The sequence below is a fragment of the Calidris pugnax genome, unplaced genomic scaffold, assembly GCF_001431845.1.
Source record: "Calidris pugnax isolate Ruff unplaced genomic scaffold, ASM143184v1 scaffold103, whole genome shotgun sequence".
NCBI lineage: Eukaryota > Metazoa > Chordata > Aves > Charadriiformes > Scolopacidae > Calidris > Calidris pugnax.
In genome coordinates, this window is record NW_015090990.1 from 15,654,583 (window position 1) to 15,674,335 (window position 19,753).

Below are 19,753 nucleotides of genomic sequence, written 5' to 3' on the forward strand. Positions count from 1 at the left end.
CATTTGTGTGGGGCAGTAAGCTGACACTTGTCTACTTTACCTTTAAGGTAAAACTTTCTTTTCTGTACGTGAAACGCATCCCTCACAAATCTAATTTCTCAGCTAAAAATTCTAGACTGCAAGTAAAGACTGTAAAGGGAATGTTAAGGCATTGACTGAAAGGCTTCTAATGTTAATCATGTAGGGGTTGCATAAACTTATAAACAGAGATAGGAAATACATAAGTACTAATCTGTTCTGTGTAATGTGGAAAATGGTTCAACAGCACTGTTCTGGTGCGATAGCAGAACAGTAATTGTTTCTTAATAAGCATCAGAAAGTGCTTGATATGAAGGTTCAAGATTTGCTTCCAGCTCGTGCCAAAATACTATGTTTTCCGCTATTGAAAAAAATCTTATTTGGGATCCAAAATCTTGCCGTGCATTCTGGCAGTCCCTGTTTAAGTACTGTCCTGCTGGAGGGTTTATGGAAAAGGTAACATCTGCAAGAAAAAGCTACTACTCTGTGGCCCGATATGCAAAATTCGTAGCAGAATTCTGGAAATTTCTTTTGTCACTTCAAGTTTTGTGTAGATATCAATTTCTTAATTTTTTTTTTTATAGTTCAGTAAGCAATTTTTCACAATGCTTCTGAGAGATAAATTTCGGAGTGCCTAATATTTTTTTTGACTTCTGTTACCAACTCGGGGGAAGTAGTATTAAAACCAAAACAAAATGTCCAGTAACTTGGTAATTCAGCAAGTTATGTTTTCCTATTCTGAAGGAAACTTATTTCAGAGAAATAAACATCGTGTGAACACAGTTGTCCTTCCTTTTGCTCTTTGCTAATACATAGGCATTCTAGCAGTTGTAGGCCTCTCAGACTCATAGGAGACCTCCTGTTAGGAAATGACTGAAACATAGTTTCATACTCCCTTTCTCAACTCCTTGTTCCTGGAATAATTCCAGAGTACTGTTTCCCTCACAGTTCCAGGAGTAAACAAGCCTGGAATTGATTCACTGACTTTTAACACAATTGAACATACGCGTGAAGAGCAGAGATGAGAACTCTAAAATAATGTTTCAGCATTAATAAAATTCTTTGTTTCTGTTTGCTTTCCTGCACAAATCAAGTTTGCTTTTCTGTATTGCAATGCATGCTTTTTATGAGTAGGAATGAAGTACAAGTAAATAGGACCAATCCCAATCCTTTAGCTTATTTTTTCACTGAAAAGAGAACTCGAAGATAGTTTTTCTTCTGGCAGGATAAAATGAGCTATAATATTTATAATATTATTTCCTGCCAGTAGGTGTGAAAATGGGACTTTGCTGTCTTTGTTCTAGCATTCAAACTATGTGGCAGATATCATCTTGGGCATTATTTCTTATTTGGTGGGTAAATTGATTGCTATTGTAGGTAATCATGTGCTGGTACTAATAATTGCCTTAAGTCAGTTTGTCCCTAGTGTGACTTCATTATTAATGAAGCTTTATATGGATGCAACAGGAGCGTAAAGGGACACATAGTCCTGAATGGTCTTAATATAGGCCTTGCAAAATGGATCCACAAATCACTGTTTTCCTTTTAATATATTGAAGGGATAACTTATCTCTCTGTAAATACAGCGTGCTCAGTGATACACTCTAATTGGTGGCAAAGAAGTTGGTAATAAGCCTAAGATTAAATCCCTTTTTGTATTTCTTTGAAAATATCTTTTTTGTGTGTGTTTAAAAAAAACCAACCCACTGACCCACAGTCTTTTATGGATGAGCTACAAGACAAGTGCAAGAGACTCGGCCCAGTCCACGTAGAAATGGATTTTGGTGCTACATTAAAAAATGTGATTCTGAGGATTAGATGTGCACCTAAATATAAAATGCTTCCTCATAATGTCTTGTTCAGTAGAGCACTTAGTTTGAATAATCATCATCCTACTGTTCTGTGCTCTCTGGTATGACAGTCTTCACTTTTTCTTTGGTTTTTAGCCTTCTCAAGAAGAACAATTCAGTGCTTGTATCCCTGGCCCTCCAGGTACCAGCACGTCTGCCTTGAACAGCTTGGTGGCCTCTTGTGCATCAGCAGTTGGTGTGAGAGTAGCTGCCACATATGAAGCTGGAGCACTGTCTCTAAAGAAAGTAATGAACTTCTATGGCACACCTTCAAGTGAACCAGGGTCTCAGTCTGGCAGTGGTTCCCCAGGGCCTGAAGCTCTGAAAGACAGTCGGGAAGAGCAAGTCAAACTGGAATCCATGCAGGGGAAGAAGAGTTCCAGTTTAGTAGACATCAGAGAGGAGGAATCTGAAGGAGGGAGTCGAAGACTTTCCTTGCCAGGCTTGTTGTCACAAGGTAAAAAGACACGTTGGGAAAACCAAGAGACAGAAAAAGTTCTAATAATGCGGAGTTTTATAACTGAAAATTAAAACATTTATTGAACGTAAATCTAGTCATCTACCAAAGGTGTTTCTGAATTGTAAACTGTATCTTAGGACTTCAAGGTGGTGGTGGGGAGTTGAGACTAGCAGATACTGCATGCTAAGAAAACCAAAAGCATAGTGAGTCTAGGGATGCTCTTTATTGGTAAAGTACAGCAAAGCAGGCACATTGTAGTAGTCTGGGCATCTTACTGCAAAATGACAGTGAACTATATTTCATATAGGTTGCATAGCAGATAAAAATCTGTGTGGCCCGTAATCCCTACTGCACTGAGCTGGTTTTGAGCCAGGGACCTAGAAATATTCTAATTCCCAGTGCTAAACTTCAAAGTTAATGACCTTCTTCCCTCATAGTGTTGTTAATTGTTCTGAATGGGTGGGTACATAGTTTAGTTCTATATTGATGTTGGATCTAAGAGGAGATTTTTAGGAAGTATTGAAATCTTTTGTTCACTGCAAGGATATATTTTCTTTCAAAACATAATTCTAAAAAATGTATAGTTGGTTCTGTTTCATTTACTTCATCTAACTGTATTCATTATGCCTGTTATCCTTTAATAGCTGGTAAAAATTAGTTGGGATCTGTCTACTTTTAGTATATATGTTGCTTGTCTGTATCAATAATCTATCTTCTTACACGTCAGCCTTTGCTCTCAGTCTTAAGACCTCTTTAAGAAGTCTTGATCAGTTATCTCAAATGGTACTGTTACTGTGTAACAGACAGTCTGAGTGATATATTTACCTAAAATAATGAACAACTTTTCTATTTCTTGGCCTGTTTTCAGTTTCTCCTAGGCTCTTACGGAAGGTAGGGCGTGCAAAAATGAGGACTGTAGCTCTGACTCCAACGTACAGTGGTGAGGCTGATGCTCTATTACCCTCTCTAAGAACGGAGGTGTGGAGCTGGGGGAAGGGGAAGGAAGGACAGCTAGGACATGGTGATGTTCTGCCAAGGTGAGATTTTTGATAAATGTTTTAGTATGTCACCAGGAAATCTTGAGTATTCAACTTTCTCAGATTTGGTCAATTACCTTGCATTATGTACTTGTTCTTTTGTGTTGTGACCTAATTTCTTCCAAGTTAAATGTTTTATGCTCAATTGTTACTGAATGTCAGTAAGTTACTTCTAGTAAGTGAGTTTTTTCCCATATATTCACTAGGAGTTTTGGTGGTATTTTGACTTTGTCCAAAACAGGGACAAATTTATCATAAACTTTCACCCTTCATGACCTTTTTGACTAAGCTGGTTTATTGCCAAAAGACTCTGTGTTTGTTTTCTCTAATTTGTTTTGGGGAAAGAATAAAACTTGAAATTTATTTTTGTCTTAATAGTACCTCTGAATTTTTTTTTTCTTCTGTTTTCTTGCCCCCATCTTCCCTGGGTGCTGGGGATTGACAGGCTTCAGCCACTATGTGTGAAAAGCCTAGATGGTAAAGAAGTGATTCACCTCTCTGCTGGTGGCCATCATTCCTTAGCACTCACTGCCAAATCCCAGGTACAAGTGATTGTTAATATTTGTTGCTTATTTATGACAAAATTGTTGTGTCTGTTGTTTTATAGGTTTTTGTTTCTTTTGCTTCTAAATTTTTGTTTCCATTTGTGGGAGATGACTTGGAAGCAGTGTGAAATTTTAATTCTATTTCTGCCAAAGGTCTGCATGTACCATCAACTTTAAAGATTGCAATGACTTGTTTTGGTGCATTCCATTTCTGAATGTGAGAAAACAATTTGAGAACGTAGGAAGACTGGAAATTAGGGAAGTACTTCTTGGTACATGAGTCTTATACCCTTGACTTGTGTGTGTTTGCACACCAGATGTGTTGTACTGCTACAATTTGGTATGTGTCCTCACATGTAAACTTACATTCTCACATTCAGCTATGTTTCTTACAGGTGTATTCATGGGGTAGTAATACCTCTGGCCAGCTTGGTCACTTGAACTCCCCAACAACAGTCCCTCGTCTCACAAAGGTACTTTGTGTTTTCTCTATTTTTCTTCTTTTAGTTTAAGGTCTCTTCTTATAAAAGTGAGTGAAAAGTAATTTCTAAAAACTGATCTTGTTTATGTATGTGTGTGCTTTATACTAACAGAGCCTTTAACTTCTTTGGTGCTTACTGTGAATGCAATCCTTAGATGAGCTTGTGAAAATCTGCCCAATAAATCCTTTACACAGACTTCCACTGTTTTTTAGCCACATTGAAGTTGTAAAACTGAGAAGTGTGGCTGTTTGTGTCTTCTTAAATTTCACTTCTACCTTATATTTGGTTTCTCTGATACTGATATTGCAGTGCTGAAACTTTTAAATACCTTGGAACACAGTTTTTATTGTAAACATTCTTCTAGAATTCTTAGCTTTGCTAGACCATGACCGTATTTGTTGTTCATTTCTGTATTTCCAGAGCTGTTTTGGCAGTGGGCTTTCTGTTTGTTTTGAACTTTCCATCATGTTGAGGGAATAGCCAAATAACGTTTTTGGGTTAGACCACACCCTTGCCTATGTTTTCTGGTGCTTTTCTTAATGGAAAACTAGCTGCAGGGTTTTCCTGCTAAGGTCTTATGCAAATTAATATATAGCATGTCAACTGTCCCAAATTTATAGATGTCCCAGTTAAAATGTAGGGAAGAGAGTATTGTGCCAACTTCAATCAAGCTCACATGATACCCATTAAAAATAAAACTGATCTATACTTTAAAGGCAAAAAATCAGCCATTAGAAAGAAGACTGGAAAGAAAGATACATTTCTTGCATATACATAGAAAATTATCTGTTACGAGACACTGAAGTTCAGAAATTGCCAGTTATTGCACTAATTCATAGCAGGTGTATTATGTGCATGTGTGGCTAGAAGAGCTAAGTACTCCTTCCAGCTGTAGGTGGTGATTTCTAATGTCTTTTCCTTCCTCATGAATTTCAGGTGTGTGGTGAAGGTGTGTGGAGTACAGCAGCAGGACTAGATTACTCCCTCTTCTTAGCAGATGAGGAAGACTTCCAACCTGGATTATATTACAGTGGCCAGGAGACAAGTACAGAAAATAATTTGTATGAAAATAGCTGTACTAAGAGTCCAGTTTTGTTACTATCCTGTAGTAAGGTGAGTGGTATTTTCTTTAATTTAGCAGAAGTCATACTGATGCTTTTTGAAAATAGCACAGTGCTGGTTGTTCAAATAGGTTTAAGGGTGTCAAATAACTGGTTCCTAGCAGTAAAATCAGGAGCACAGCTTATGGAGGACAGAGAGGAAGCCTACTTAGTATTGTTCTCTTCCCTGCCTGTTTCTTGGCCTTTCCTTCTGTTTGAGGGACAAGGCGGTTTTTCCAGTGTGTCTAATCCATTTCCTTCCATGTGTGCATGTTGCAGAAGTGCAGCCTTATATAGTGCTCTGTTTTCACCACAGTATTCATGTGTTTATTCTTCGCTGCTGTTGCTCTTCGTTTTCCTGTTGTTTCTCAAGTGATTGAAGGCATTGCCTGCTCTATTTCATTCTGGTCATGTGCATCTTGGTTGCGAGTGCACACAAGGTCCCGCTGAATTCTGCACCATCTCTTTCCCTTCCACTCCCTTTCTCATGGGTGTGAAGGGGAAACTGAGAAAAGGCACCAAAATGTGCATTTGCATGTTTATAGGAGAGAGGAAGTACCCTGTGCAATTTTCTTCTTCAAGCTGAATCTCATACTTGCCTTAAAATTGTCATGAGGTGAGGGAGTGCATACTCTGACTGCGTGTCCTCTTCCAAGTTGTCTGTATGATTTCAGACCAAACTGAGTTGAAGGTAACACAAAGGATATGGTGAGGGTAAAAAGCAGCTCTGTGTTGTAGCTCTTCTGGGTCTCGTTGCTGCTTCCCTGGACTGAGCAGAACAGCAGTTGGAGAGGGGGTTTGAAGAAGGATGGGGATTTAGACACTGGGTCCATGCGTATGCATATGCATGTATCACCCTATTTTCGAATTAGAGTGTAAAAAGAAAAAATATTAAAGCTGCTGTTTTTTTTTCTTTTCTCTTTTTCCTCTTTCAGATAGGGTACATAAGCAATGTGATAGCCGGTGGTGACAACTGTTTGGTCTTAGTAGACAAAAACGTAATGGGATATATCGCCAGTTTGCATGAGTTGGCTTCTACGGAGAGAAGGTTTTATTTCAGACTGAGTGAGATCAAATCTCAGGTTCTTAGACCTCTCTTAGGGTTAGGTAAGAACTTACTTTAATATTTACTTTGATATTTCCCCTAGATTCCATGACAAATTTCTTTACACAAAATCTGACAGTTGTTATATGTTTTCAGATAAAGCTGAGTTCTTACTCTTTTCCCCTGTTCGAACGAAGTGGTGAAATATAGCTGCATTTTGACATCTGCACTATGTTATTAATATTTGCACTTTTCCTGACTCTTTCACCTGAAATAACTTGTATTTAGTCTAAAGGTGTTGAATTCCTAATTCTGGGTAATATAGCAATGAAGTGAAATTGCTGAAAAAACATCTAAACAGCACCTTCTGGTAATTCTTTTTATTAATTGGTGCTGTAAGGTAAGCTAAATTGCTTTCTGGTCTGTTCCAGATAATTTGGGCAATGCAAATACAATCCAGTTGTTGCAGGAAATGGCAAGCAGGTTCAGCAAGCTATGCTATCTCATCGGTCAACATGGAGCTTCTTTAAGTAGCTTTCTTCATGGAGTAAAAGAAGCCAGAAGCTTGGCCATCCTGAAGCATTCCAGTCTCTTTTTGGATAGTTACACTGAGCAAGTATCCAATTCCCTCTCATCTTGAGTCTCTGCAGGCTTATCTACTGACCACAACAAGCCCTAAAGTTAGGGGAAAGTAGATCATAAGGAAAATTACATACAAAACTGTTGTGCAAATTGCTTTCTTGCAATTTAACGTGTATGGAGAGTTTTACGCAAACTAATTCATTTTGTAGTGAGCTATTTTTCAGTCTTCACCAGTGGAGCACGCTGGATGAGAGCTTCAGCTTCCTTAATATAAAACTCTACTTACAAAGTCCTCTTTGGTTGCTGTGTATATACCTATTCAAAAGGGACATGTTTGTTACTTAATAGTAAGGATCTTGTAATATAATGTAACAGAGTTACTGTGGCTAGGTTACTAAGTAAACCCCTTTGGGGGTTTATTGTAGTTAAATGACTTTTCAATAGTCATTAACTAAAAATAGTCTCCCAGAGGAACATTTCTTCTGTCCTGATACCTGTTAAATAGCTAGCATTACCTTTCATCCAAAAAACAGAGCTGCTTTACCACTCAGAATTAAGTCTGAATTATCTGGGTTATTATTTTTATTAGCTTAATGCTTTTGGGAGAGTAAGTATATGCAGTCACACTGCTGTCTTTCTCCTCAGTAATTTTAGTAGTTGCTGGATAATTTCATCCAAATGTAGCAGAAGGCTCATCATTCTTAATACCTACAGGCTTTTGTGAAAAATAATGGCTTGACAGAGGGGGGAGTCTAAAAATTTCTTCTCTGAATGTAGTCTTGTTACCAGACATCTGAAAATCTCTAAGGGAACAAAAATTCAAGTTCATCAACTTCAGTAGTTATGCAGTAGCCTTTTGAACGTGCAGCTAGTTGCACTTCATTCTAACACAAGCACAACAGGTACCATTTTTATTGGGTCGGTGATAAATTTATTCCATATCACCACAGAAGCAGCTTTCTTCTCAGTTTATCAAATGGGTTGTTCATAATTGTAAATATGTATTTTTTTCCCCTTTCTGACTTAGTCTTTGACTTCAGTTTTTCTTGTAATCTGGATTTCCAGAATTGGTTCTTATTACTCTGGTTAGAAGGGTTTCTTAATTTCTTCTTCCTCCCTGTCAAAGACTGAAATACCTAATTTCTGTTCTTGTTACTTCCTGTCTTCTGCTCTCTCCTTTTGCTTTCTAATGCTTTACACGTTTTTCTGTGTATGGCATCAGAACCTATGCATGCTCCTCAGCATAATGCCTTGCGTATCTTCCAAGGATCCATTAGGCAACATAAGTGTTATCTGTTAATTGAGCTAAGCTGAGACCCCTTCCCTCTAAGAAAGATGGTCTTTTTAAATGGTTTTTTTTTTTGTTTGTTTTTTTTTGGTAGGGGAGAAGTGAAAGGTAGAGTGTTCAATAGGAAAAGAGAAATTCCCATCTTGAGTATAATTAGAAGCCGGCAATATTACACTGTTGAAACAGATGACCTATTCTTTATATGCCAAAATTTGGGGGAAACAAAAAAAAATCCATTTTATTTGCAAAGTGAGCCCTCTGCATTGTGCTAGTGGTAGCAGAAAAGTGCAATAGTAATGCATGTTGTGTTCTAGTAATATTGAATGTTTCATTGTTTAATACATACTCAGTAGTTAGATTACTTGTATAGTAAAAGATATCTCATTAGTAAACTGTTGGAAATTATAACAGTTGCTATTTCCAGGCTTATCCTTATTTTGTAACTGAAGCTCTCTTTCTTTCTCAATTTAGGTACTGTACTTCAGTAACAAACTTCCTCGTAATGGGAGGATTTATGCTCCTTGCAAAGCCAGCAATGTAAGCAAACCTTTACCACTTTCTGGAGTTTTTGATCAACTAGCGAAGAACTGTACTTTAGAGAACTGTGTGTGTAGTAATGAGCATGCAGAAACTTGGTCTTTGCTTGAGTACACTAATTCTTTTTCCATCAGATGAAGAAAAAGTTACTTTCAACTGTGATTAAAACTTTGGTTAAAATGCTGCCTGAATGAATTCAGTTACTTTGTCTTGAAGGTGGAGAAAGGAGGAAAAAAGCATACATTACTGTAAATTCCTTGAAAGAAACATAAATAGATTTCAGATAATTATTTCTCTTGAAAACTTAGTCTTGAGGTTAAATTTCATCATTTATTTAGTGGTTGTTAGTATTTCATTCTTGCAAATGTTACTGTCAGGAAAATACAGAACAGTGAACTTTTAATTAAGAATTAGTAGGAGTAGATAATGTGAATTCACTTTCATTTGAATTCTTTAAGTGTATGGGAGTGCTTTAAAATTATGTAAAAATCACAACATTTCTGCACATGTATCTTCTCTGCCTCTCAAGGTTGGTTTGCTCTATTGCATGCATAGGTGCTCTTAAATATGAGGAAGGAATTGTACTTTAAGGCCTGAGACAGTATATTTGAAGTTTATAGATCATAAAGTAAAGCTTTTTTTCTCAGTTCAATAGTATTTTTGTCTAGGAAATAAAGTAATGACACTGTGCATCTTTCACTCTAGTGTTGTGAAGAAGCTGTTGCAATGAGGGTATTTTTTAACTTGTCTGGGGAATTGCCAGCTTTCCTTCTTTCTTAAATTCTGTAATCTGGGAGTAATTCTATTACAGCTATTTATGGAGTACTTTGAATGCAGTGTAAATGATGCTATTGGAAGTTCTTTGAAACACCAGAGTACCTGATGCAAGGAATCTTCTGTGCTTGAGGACCAGAGCCAGTGACTAAATACAAAATCCCACTGTAGAGAGACACTGAGAATCTTATGCATTGGTCAAGATTTTTAGGGTGACTTAAAAGAAATTTTAATTCAAGTATAAGTTTATTTATAATTAGTACTGAAAAGTTGTGGATGATGAAATTACTGGTACTGCATTCTTCACATCAGTTGTCACTGCCAAGTGTCACAGCTTCTTCTATGGCAACCAGGGTCTCATTAGGTGAATGACACTTTTTCAGGGTCTGAAACTTCAGGGAGATGTCTTAGAAGTTTTGTCCTGCTACTTGCAAAGGGAAGTCAAGAAATACCTTTACTGATAATGGTGAATTTCCCCACTACCCCCTCCCAAAGGGATAGTGTCTTAAGTCAGTGGTTAACGATGTCAGCTTGTCTTTTATGGGTATTCTGCAACATGAATGCATTAGAAGTAGTCCCAACTTTAAAAAAGTGCGAATTTCAATCAAAGTCTCCATTGCTGGCAGGTTTTTGCGCATTTCCTCTGAAAGAGTAGACAAGCTATATCAGTGTCATGAATCTGTTATTATTTGACACTTTTCTACAGAGAGACCTCCATGTGAGGATCTCAATGCACTTTAAAAATGCAAGCCATCCAGATGGTTAAATTTTAAAATTGAGAAATATGGTCTTCTCTCTAAAGAAGACTTCATTCCTAAGGCTTGTTAAACAAGAGGGTTCTTAAGTATCATTAGCGGGCTTGGACAAGGTATGTTATTTTGATGTGTGAAATAGCATCTTGCTAATCACGTAGAATTTTTAGGGACCCTGCTGTGCAATTCTCTGATCTGTTTCGTTGTCCCTGGGGCCTGCTTTCTCAACCTCACCTGATTCTTGCAGCTTGTGGTTTCAGTGCTTCCCAGCTGGGTGTATTTTAATGCAGATGGGTCATATGTGCCAGCACATGTGTGAGCACAGATACGGTGAAGGAGAGGGAAAAGTAGGTTTGTCCTCCTTTTAATGAAGAAATCCTGGGTTTGTATTCTAATGCATTGCCTTCAGAAACATTTCCCTCTTCTTCTCTGAACTAGATTAGTTCTCCCTCTTGGAAATCAGACTGAGGATTGAACAGATTTCCTGCCTTTGTTTGAGGTAGGATGTAACTTTTCTAGTTAGAGGAAAAACTAGTCAGTTACCTTGAACAGCAGGGGTGGGGAAGAGATTGTTTGGATATATTTAGGGAAGTGCACTGGAGTGAAAATAAGATTCTTTCAGACCTTCTTGTATGAATCAGCAGTGTTAGAAACTTACTATAACAGTAATGGGGAACTCATTCCACCTGTTAGCACTTCTACTAATCAAGTGTTAAAGGGGAGAAAGGCATTTTTGCCCCACTCTCCAAGTGTGCAACTTAGTCACCTTTGTTCAACCAGTTTAATGACTGAGTATGTGAGAGTAGTAGTAAAAAAAGTCCTGTGTTGCAGTTGTTAGAGAGCTATCTGTTCGTATTACTGTACTTCCTTAAGCTAAATTGAGAATAGATTAACAAGCAGCATGTATTTCCCTTTATAGTTTGTATTGGTTTATGATAATCCAAAAATGGGCATTCTGAGCTCATTTATATAAAACATCACTGATGTCTTGCTCTCTTTTTTTCTTCTCTCCTGCTTCCATTCCCCAATCATCCCATCATTTAGAGACTTCTTGAGTAAAAACCAAGAGCTGTTACAGAAACTGTCTGAGAAGAATGAGGAAAACCTCCAGCTAGTGGAAGTTTTGAATGCTCTGTTTTTCATGCCGTTTGGACGACTTCATAATTATGCTAGAACTTTGCTAAAGCTTGCCACATGTTTTGAAGTGGTAAGCTGGCTTTGTTATCTATATCTGAATAAATATACACATGAAACTTATGGCTCGAAAGTAACTGTGTGAAGCAAATGCCGGGTAATTAGAAAGAGCTTAGTCCTCAGAGAAGCTACCTTGGACTTGTATTTGCTGCAGGGAAGATCATGCACATTTATTTGCGCAATCTTACTCCACACCTGTGCAGATCACATGACAGGTAGAAACTTGTTACCCTGCCAAAACTTGTTTGTGTGCCCGAGTGCTTAATTGCAAATATATTATTTTGATGTTTGCCTGTTGCTTTTCAGTTCTATCTGGCATCATTACTGAGCTATCCTTGGCTGTAATACTCTACAAGTAGTTAATTTAAAGTATTACTCCTGCAATTATTAGCACTACTTTTGCTACAGCCTGTTAAGATGCAAGAAGGTAGATCATCTAACTGTATATTAATCATTCTCCTCTTAACATTCATGGAACTTTTCATGATTTGAAAAACTCCCAGCACACCAACAGAACATGTGACCAAGAAAATAACTTAGCCTTCACTGTTACGTTATTAACCAGGCCAACTGTCATGCATTTGGTGCCGTTTTAATAAAATGAGCCACTGCATTGCAGCTTGGTTAATGTTGTTGGCGTGGGTGTTCAGAAGTGCGCTCAGTCTGTCTTACCTTGTGCCCTATAGGCGTCTCCAGAATACCAGAAGCTACAGGATTGTAGTTCTTGTTATGAGAGCCTTGCGGTCCATCTTAACAGAAAAAGGAAAGAAGCTGAATACACTCTTGGCTTCTGGAAGACCTTTCCTGGGAAAATGACGGTATAATGACAGTTGTCAGTCCATTAGCAGCTTGAGTCTCTTGCTGTTAGCCTTATACTCTTGTCTGTTACTCATGCTACTGTCCCAGTTGCACTTACCATTTTCTAATTTGTGTTGCTGTAGTACTCTTAACTTCAGAAAGATTGGGCTTTTAATATGAAAGACAAATAGCACTGACCTTAAGTCACACACAGTGAGAAGTAAGCTGCTGTAATTTTGTTCTTAACTCTTCCTGTAGGATTCCTTGCGGAAGCCAGAGCGTCGTTTAATCTGTGAAAGCAGCAATCGGGGGTTGTCCCTGCAGCATGCTGGAAGATTCTCTGTAAACTGGTTCATCCTCTTTAATGATGCTCTGGTACATGCTCAGGTAAGCCAGCTTGGATCCAGGAACAAAACCTTTTCTCTTGAAACATGACATACTTTTTATATAGTGAAGATAAGTTTTTTGCACTATTCACTGCAATGTTCCTCGAACACTTAAAAATTATATTTTTTTCATGCTTACAAATAAATTTAAAATTATGTACTTTTTGGTTGGTTGTTTTTTAGTGTTTAATTGTCGTTGCCCTGTGGTTGGCATGGTTTCTTTTGGCTGTTTCTCAGAGTAAGGTGCCTATAAGGAGCCTGTAATGCTCAGTTTTCCCTAGTCCTCAAAGAAAGGGGAAAAAAAAGAACTGTTCAGAAAGAGCATGGGGCAGGGGTAATGGATCAGTACCCAGTGAAGTTTCCCTTCTTCTCCTTGCCTACAGTTCTCAACGCACCATATTTTTCCCTTGTCTACACTGTGGGTAGAAGCTCTTTCAGAAGAAGCTGGTAATGTGTGAGTATTCTTGCTTGTGATGCTGAAATAGTCAGATATCTTGGGAGGGAGGATGAGCATTTTGTAACCAATTATTGTAAACTAGGAGTGGAATAGGCTAAGATGCAATCATGGCTATCCCTCGTTCTTGTTTCGGAAAACTTACTCTATTTCTATGTCTTAAAATAAAAATGTTGTGTTAGCATCAGAAAGAATAAGGTAGTCAAGAGGAAAGTGAGTAGTTGCTCCTAGTGCTTCTTTTCACTGCTGACTTAACAGTAGCTGGGTAGGGGGAGGAAAGATAGAATTCTCATGCTCTAAGCCTTGCCTTTTTCAGGTTGAAATTTCACTAGATTAAAATACTTTTTCCCCCTCATGTAGGAATGGATTGAAGATTACAACACCAGAAGAACAGTTTGTTCTTGTTTCTTCAACGCCACAGGAAAAGGTAAGCACATCTACAAATTTTGCATGGCTTCAGTGATATGAATGAATTTTTATCTCCTACTGTGAAACCAAATATATTGAAGGCTGTGCTTCTCCCTTCGCCAAGAATGAAGTCTTCCTACAGCTTGATATGCAGGTTAACGGTACGCTGTGCCTGACTGTAGCAGTGCTCCAGTTTACAATGTTGTACTGAGGAGCACAAAGGAAATAAATGTAATTGATGTAAAGGTGGGATTCAGTGCAAAGACAGATATTAGCTAAATTTTGTGATGAAACACCTTCTGTTCCAGACCAAGTGGCTGAGGGCAATAAGCCAAGCAGTGGATCAGGCACTTAAAGGGACTTCTGATTTAATTCTGTACGGAGCTGGTGGGAATGTGCCAAGGCAGGAACCTCCTATTTCTCGCAGTGCCAAATACACCTTCTATAAGGACCCTCGGTTTAAGGATGCTGTTTATGATGGGAGATGGCTTTCGGGAAAGCCCCACGGCAGGTAAAAGCATTTTAATTTAACAGTTGAAAACAAAATGAAGTGGTTGCTATCTCAAAGAGTAGGCTTGCTCACCGAAGTTATTTGGGAAGTGCAGAGTGAACTGATTATCTTATACACATGTATGGCTTTGTATTTTTTCCAGAGGGATCCTAAAGTGGGCAGATGGAAGAATGTACTCTGGGACTTTCCGGACTGGGCTGGAGGATGGGTAAGATCCTTTCGCTACTTGTGGAGCCAGAGGGCAAGAAATACCTTTTGTTGTAAGAGATAAGAACAAAAGCCTTTTAATTAGAGGTATTGCAGTGAATCTTACTGACTCAGGGTTATGTGTGTTAACAAGATATAGATATAGGTTGATATATAGATAATTGGTCATTTATCCAGAGGTATGCTGGTTGTCTTCACAACAGACTCTGTAACTGTGTGATTAAAAAAATGCTCTTTCATAAAAACTGAAACTAATTGGGGTAATCAGCTGTAGGGTGGAGAAAGGAAATGGTAAAAAAAGTTGAGGCAAAAGAATGGGTGGGTGTAAACTCTTAAACAGAGGATGCCAATTGAAAAGTCTGCAGTCAACTTTCTGCTCTATTAGTGTTTTCTATTGCAATGTTCTTTCAAAAGTTCTGGTATTGTTCTTTTATCCTAGAAAATGTAATGCCTTTCATACATCTTCTCTAATGTTTTCCTTGCTGTTGCTGTATTTCTGGTAGGGCAAAGGCTTAATAATTCAGGAGGGAGACAACAAAATCTTGACTTGAGACTGCAGGGTTTGGGTGATGAAAACAGAACTACTGAGAGTATGTGATCCTGATGATTAAGATAACTAGTACAGAGGAGTTTGAAAATCAGATGATTAGAAGTCCTAGGTATTATCAAGTTATCTGGTGAAACAAATAAGACCACTTGAAAGTAACGTAGTAATTCATTACACAACTTTGAATTAATCTATGGATTTCATTGCTAAGAATCTGCTTAGGGCACTATTAAGGCTAGGAGGTCAAGTTTTTTTCCAAAGGCATTTTTATATGAATCTTGTGAGCAGATATGTCTGTACTGGGTAGGATAAAATTCTATGAGGAGTCCTGTTGGTTTGCAGATGTATTTTTCAAAGTATTGAGTTGGAGGGGAAATTGAAATGTAGTCTGGCTGCAGACAACTTTTTAAAATCGTCCTTAGCTATTGGTATAATGTCAAACTATAAAACCAGATTAGACCTTTTGTTATTTGCAACTAATAGTAAGTGTAACTAACCACGATGCTTTTGTGGTTGTTGGAGATGGAAATACTGCAAACAAATCCTCACCAGAAATAAATGGATTGGTATTTAGCTGTAATTGCTAGAATGACCAAATGCATATATTTGTATTTCAGCATGTGTGCTGTAGTCTCAACACTTTAACAATAGTAATGTCTTGCTGGGGTAGATATGCTATCAGAAAAACCTCCGTAACTGAATTTTTATCTCCTCAGAAGATTAGAATAGTTGTGTGTCTCATTCTTTTCAGGCATACTGAAATTGTAAACAATTCTGTAACCGTGTTTGAGCATAATTGGAAACTAGCATCTTTTAAAAAAATGTTCTCTGTAGCAGTCTCTGTTCTCGTCTTTCCCTGGAATAAAGGTGTGCTTGAATTATCAAGACCTAAAGAAGACAACAAAGGTAGAAGCAGTCTTAGGATGTGAGAGGACTTGTGGCCTTTACAAAGCTGAGAAAAATGCTACAGTGTGGTAGAGAGGGGAAGACTTAACAACATGCCACAATCAAACGGGACAAAAGCAGTATGGACTAAATTGACCTAGTGATGCTGGAATTCCTGCTTTCTCTTTAAAAGAATAATAATGAAAAAAAATATCTAAGTGCTGTAGTTGAAGAGATGCACTAAAAATAAATATAGAGCATTTTGATTCTAGAATGGGTCTGTGATATGTATCTGCTCCTGTTTTTATTAAAAGATATTAGCATTAGAGCTGCTTGTGTTCCATTCCTGTGCATTGACAGGTACGGTGAATACAGAGTGCCAAACAAAGCATTGAATAAGGATGACCATTATGTGGGGTACTGGAAGGAAGGCAAAATGTGTGGGCATGGAGTCTACAGGTAACGTAGCATTTGTGTTGCTGTCATTGCAGAAGGGAGAGCAGGGCTGATGCTCTGGCATGCTGCTTACCGAGCCTCTGTATGTAGCTTGCCTGTTACACTTTAGACTTGTAATTAGCATTGCTTATTTACTGTTTTGTTTTTGGTGAATTGCTCACAATGTATATTTGTACAGTGTTCTGGTTTTACTATGTATTCTAATGCTGCTAACACCTTTCAATAATCGAGGATTCTTTCTTCTGAGAGATAAATGTGACCCCTAATGGCCTTGCTTGTTGGGGAGAGAGTGGCTTTAAAACAACAAAGCAACAAAAGACTTTAGTATTAAAGGTTCACTTTTATCTCGGATAAACTTACTATAGTTCCTGATTGTTGTGGCTGAAACGTAATTCCTAGAAGGAAATAAAGAGGGTGGTTGTTCTGCTCTGGGGAAAGAAAAAATCCAAACCCACACGTAATGAAACAACCAACCAAAAAACCCAAAACCAACCAAAAAAAAACCCACCCAAAAACCACAACAGAAAAGTCGTTTATAGGAATCTTATTTACTCTCTTTTTCATTATAGCTATGCTACTGGTGAGGTGTATGAAGGGTGTTTTCAGGACAACATGCGTCATGGGCATGGTCTGCTACGCAGTGGGAAGCTAACCTCTTCTTCTCCCAGTATGTTCATTGGACAGTGGACAATGGATAAGAAGAGTGGTTATGGAGTTTTTGATGATATCACAAGGTAATGCTTCAGTTCCACAAATCCTTAAACACTGGTATGACATAAAATAGCAAAGAGAGTAGGAAAGGATTTGATCTGTTAGTAGCAGTAATAGTGCATGACTTTCTTTTTTTTTTTTTTCCTTCTTCTTTATACTAGGCTTTCTGGGCTGATCTAAAGAACTGGGTCTAGAGACTGCTTTTCGGTGCTGCTTCTGGAGTAAATGTGGGGCTTTTTGGTTTGCTTTGTTTTTTCTGCCTTGCTTTCCTATCATACCTCCTGCCTGAAAACTAGCACTGAATATGGGATCTTATTGAGGTATCTTGTTGTGCGAGTGCTGAAAGTTTTATGAATGTCATGTGGGGAGTATTCTTTCATCTCAGGCCTATGAGACTGTGCTGTTCAGTGATCAGATATAAAGGACTAGGTAAATTTCAGCTTGTGCTCGGGTTTTCCATTGACTTATTTTGTAAACGCAGCAGAGGGAAGATGCTTTCTCTTGTGGCAGACTAGTGAAATGATAGTCACAGAAACAGAACTGTGCTAAATTAATGCACTAAGAAAATACTGTCTGAGCACAGATCACCGTAGTCCATTTTTTCAGTCACTGATTTAATGCTTTTTTTTCCTGAAAGAGAGAGCTTTCATCAAGAGCCTAAGAAAACTGGTTTTGGTTTAACTGAACAGAAATCCCACTTAGAAAAAATGTCTGGAGAGGAAGGGGATGTATGGGAGTTTGTATGCAGTTACTTTTCTGAAACAGAGCTATTGTAGCATCTGTAGGTATTTCCTGATGTCACTTTTGCATCTTGTCTTGCTTAATGGTGGTGGTTGTTCTTATACTCTAGTGTTGAGATGCTTCTGCATACTTTATTAATGTATTTACCTAGGACAAACTAAAGAGGTGGCTACTCTCCTCACAGCTCCTCTCACTTCCAGTGTGTATAAATGCAGTGGTAGTTCATGGATAGGGAGGATGTGTGACATTTGCTTTTTATTCCAGAGTTACTCAACTACCAGGTGAGCTGCCCTCACTTGGTGGTTTTCTTTCTGGCCTTAGGGAAGGAGGTGTGCATGTTTGTGGCCTAAGGATTCATTTTCTTCACTTCTTACTCTTCAGCCCAGACAAATAAAGAGTAGCTGCAGACGTTCCTTATAACTTGGTGTCATTATTTGCAAACCAGTCATTTGAGCAAGTGGGACTTGGCTCTGTTATGTTTCCATCCTGGTAACTGAGTACACTGTGTCTGTCTCTTCAAGGATGCTTCACCCAGCAGAGACCCCTGTAGCTGGCACAACGAATCAGCTGAGCATCCAATCAGGGGGAGGGTAACCCTGAATTTAGATTAATGGCTAGGCTTGCTCTCTTTGCTATGACCATAATTTCTATTGAGTACTAGAAGGAAAATGCTGTGTAATAAGCAGAGTTCTAGTAAATCAATCACTAGTTTCCCTCTAAAAGAAAACAAAAAAGTCCTTGACGAGTTAAAGGGGTTTTTTATTACTTGTATGGTGAAAATGTTATTCAGAACAATTGGAAAATAGTTTCAAAATTTTGGGTATTTGCACATAATTTCAAACACTCTAGCCTGACCTCGTGGACTTAGACTCACAAAAAAAAGGATTTTAAATAGAAGTCTGAAAGAGGCTGATGTTTACTTGTGAGAAATCTTTAATTGTCTAATAGTGGGGTTTTTATGGCATGACCTTTGTTCATCTGTTATCCAGAAACTTTCAACAACATGATCTTTCCTTATAATTTTTGCACTCTAATATTTTCAAAATGTTGTGTATGACTTGTAGGTTTCTCTCCTATCCCCCAAGTTAAGACAGCTTGGTTTCTTTCATTTATTATCCTCATCAGTCATCTGAGCTTAGGTAAAGAAATCAAAAGCTTTGGCAAAAAAAAAAAAGTAAAATAAGCGTCTTGCATCTTCCCTAAACTGTTAAATTCATCACGTAGATGCCTGATAAAGCCCAAGATCCCCTTTCATGTGCAAGTTATATCTTAAGTAAAGCTGTTTCAGATTGGCTAACAAGTTTCCTTGTTTCTTATGTGCTGTAACTACTGCTTAAGTTCTTCTGGAGAGGAATTGGGCTTAACTAGGCTTTAGCATTGTTTCAGATCATCAGGAACAGTTTGCTTGGACATGGCCAATTTCTAATGTGAATTTTGAAAGAAAGTTCGTTTTGGTTTATTTCTATCAAAAATCCTTTATTTCCATTAAGCTAGTGAAACTAGATTGACAGACCCTAAGCGAGTGCTGTATGACTTTTCTAATGGCTTCTGTAATGGTCAAGTATCACAGTAAAGCCAAAGAAAGGATATAAACATACTACTTGGACTGTATTCTTCTTCCTATTTCATTTTTCTTCAGAGGAGAAAAGTATATGGGAATGTGGCAAGATGATCTTTGCCAAGGCAATGGTGTTGTGGTGACTCAGTTTGGACTATATTATGAAGGAGCCTTCAGCACCAACAAAATGATGGTGAGTTGAACACCACAGTCTGTGCTATTGTTACTTTTCCTCCAAGTGTGGTAGCTTTCTGGGGTAGATCAAGTGTACATTAGGCTGTGTAAGCCTTCTGTTCTTCTAACCTTCTATTGTCCTGTCTTTATAAACCCTGCTCTGTTTCACCCAGGACTACTTCAGAAACTGCTTTTAAAAGAATTATTATTTGCAAATAATTAGTAATGGGTTTTTCAGTATATCTTTAGATCT

At 38.0% G+C, this 19,753-nt stretch overlaps 1 protein-coding gene across 5 annotated transcripts in view; it reads left to right on the plus strand.

Moving 5' to 3' along the window:
- The window catches only part of ALS2 (ALS2, alsin Rho guanine nucleotide exchange factor), a 58,981-nt gene that overhangs the window by 27,423 nt on the left and 11,805 nt on the right, over positions 1-19,753 (plus strand). For all 5 annotated transcript variants that reach the window (XM_014954376.1, XM_014954377.1, XM_014954375.1 and 2 more), the window contains exons 5-22: positions 1,965-2,325; positions 3,197-3,365; positions 3,811-3,907; positions 4,306-4,383; positions 5,329-5,505; positions 6,428-6,599; positions 6,969-7,149; positions 8,879-8,944; positions 11,515-11,677; positions 12,351-12,482; positions 12,721-12,849; positions 13,232-13,302; positions 13,663-13,729; positions 14,019-14,221; positions 14,364-14,429; positions 16,221-16,319; positions 16,886-17,050; positions 19,408-19,519. In XM_014954376.1, coding sequence (XP_014809862.1) covers positions 1,965-2,325; positions 3,197-3,365; positions 3,811-3,907; positions 4,306-4,383; positions 5,329-5,505; positions 6,428-6,599; positions 6,969-7,149; positions 8,879-8,944; positions 11,515-11,677; positions 12,351-12,482; positions 12,721-12,849; positions 13,232-13,302; positions 13,663-13,729; positions 14,019-14,221; positions 14,364-14,429; positions 16,221-16,319; positions 16,886-17,050; positions 19,408-19,519 — 2,508 coding nt within the window. The remainder of the gene's footprint in view (positions 1-1,964; positions 2,326-3,196; positions 3,366-3,810; positions 3,908-4,305; positions 4,384-5,328; positions 5,506-6,427; positions 6,600-6,968; positions 7,150-8,878; positions 8,945-11,514; positions 11,678-12,350; positions 12,483-12,720; positions 12,850-13,231; positions 13,303-13,662; positions 13,730-14,018; positions 14,222-14,363; positions 14,430-16,220; positions 16,320-16,885; positions 17,051-19,407; positions 19,520-19,753) is intronic.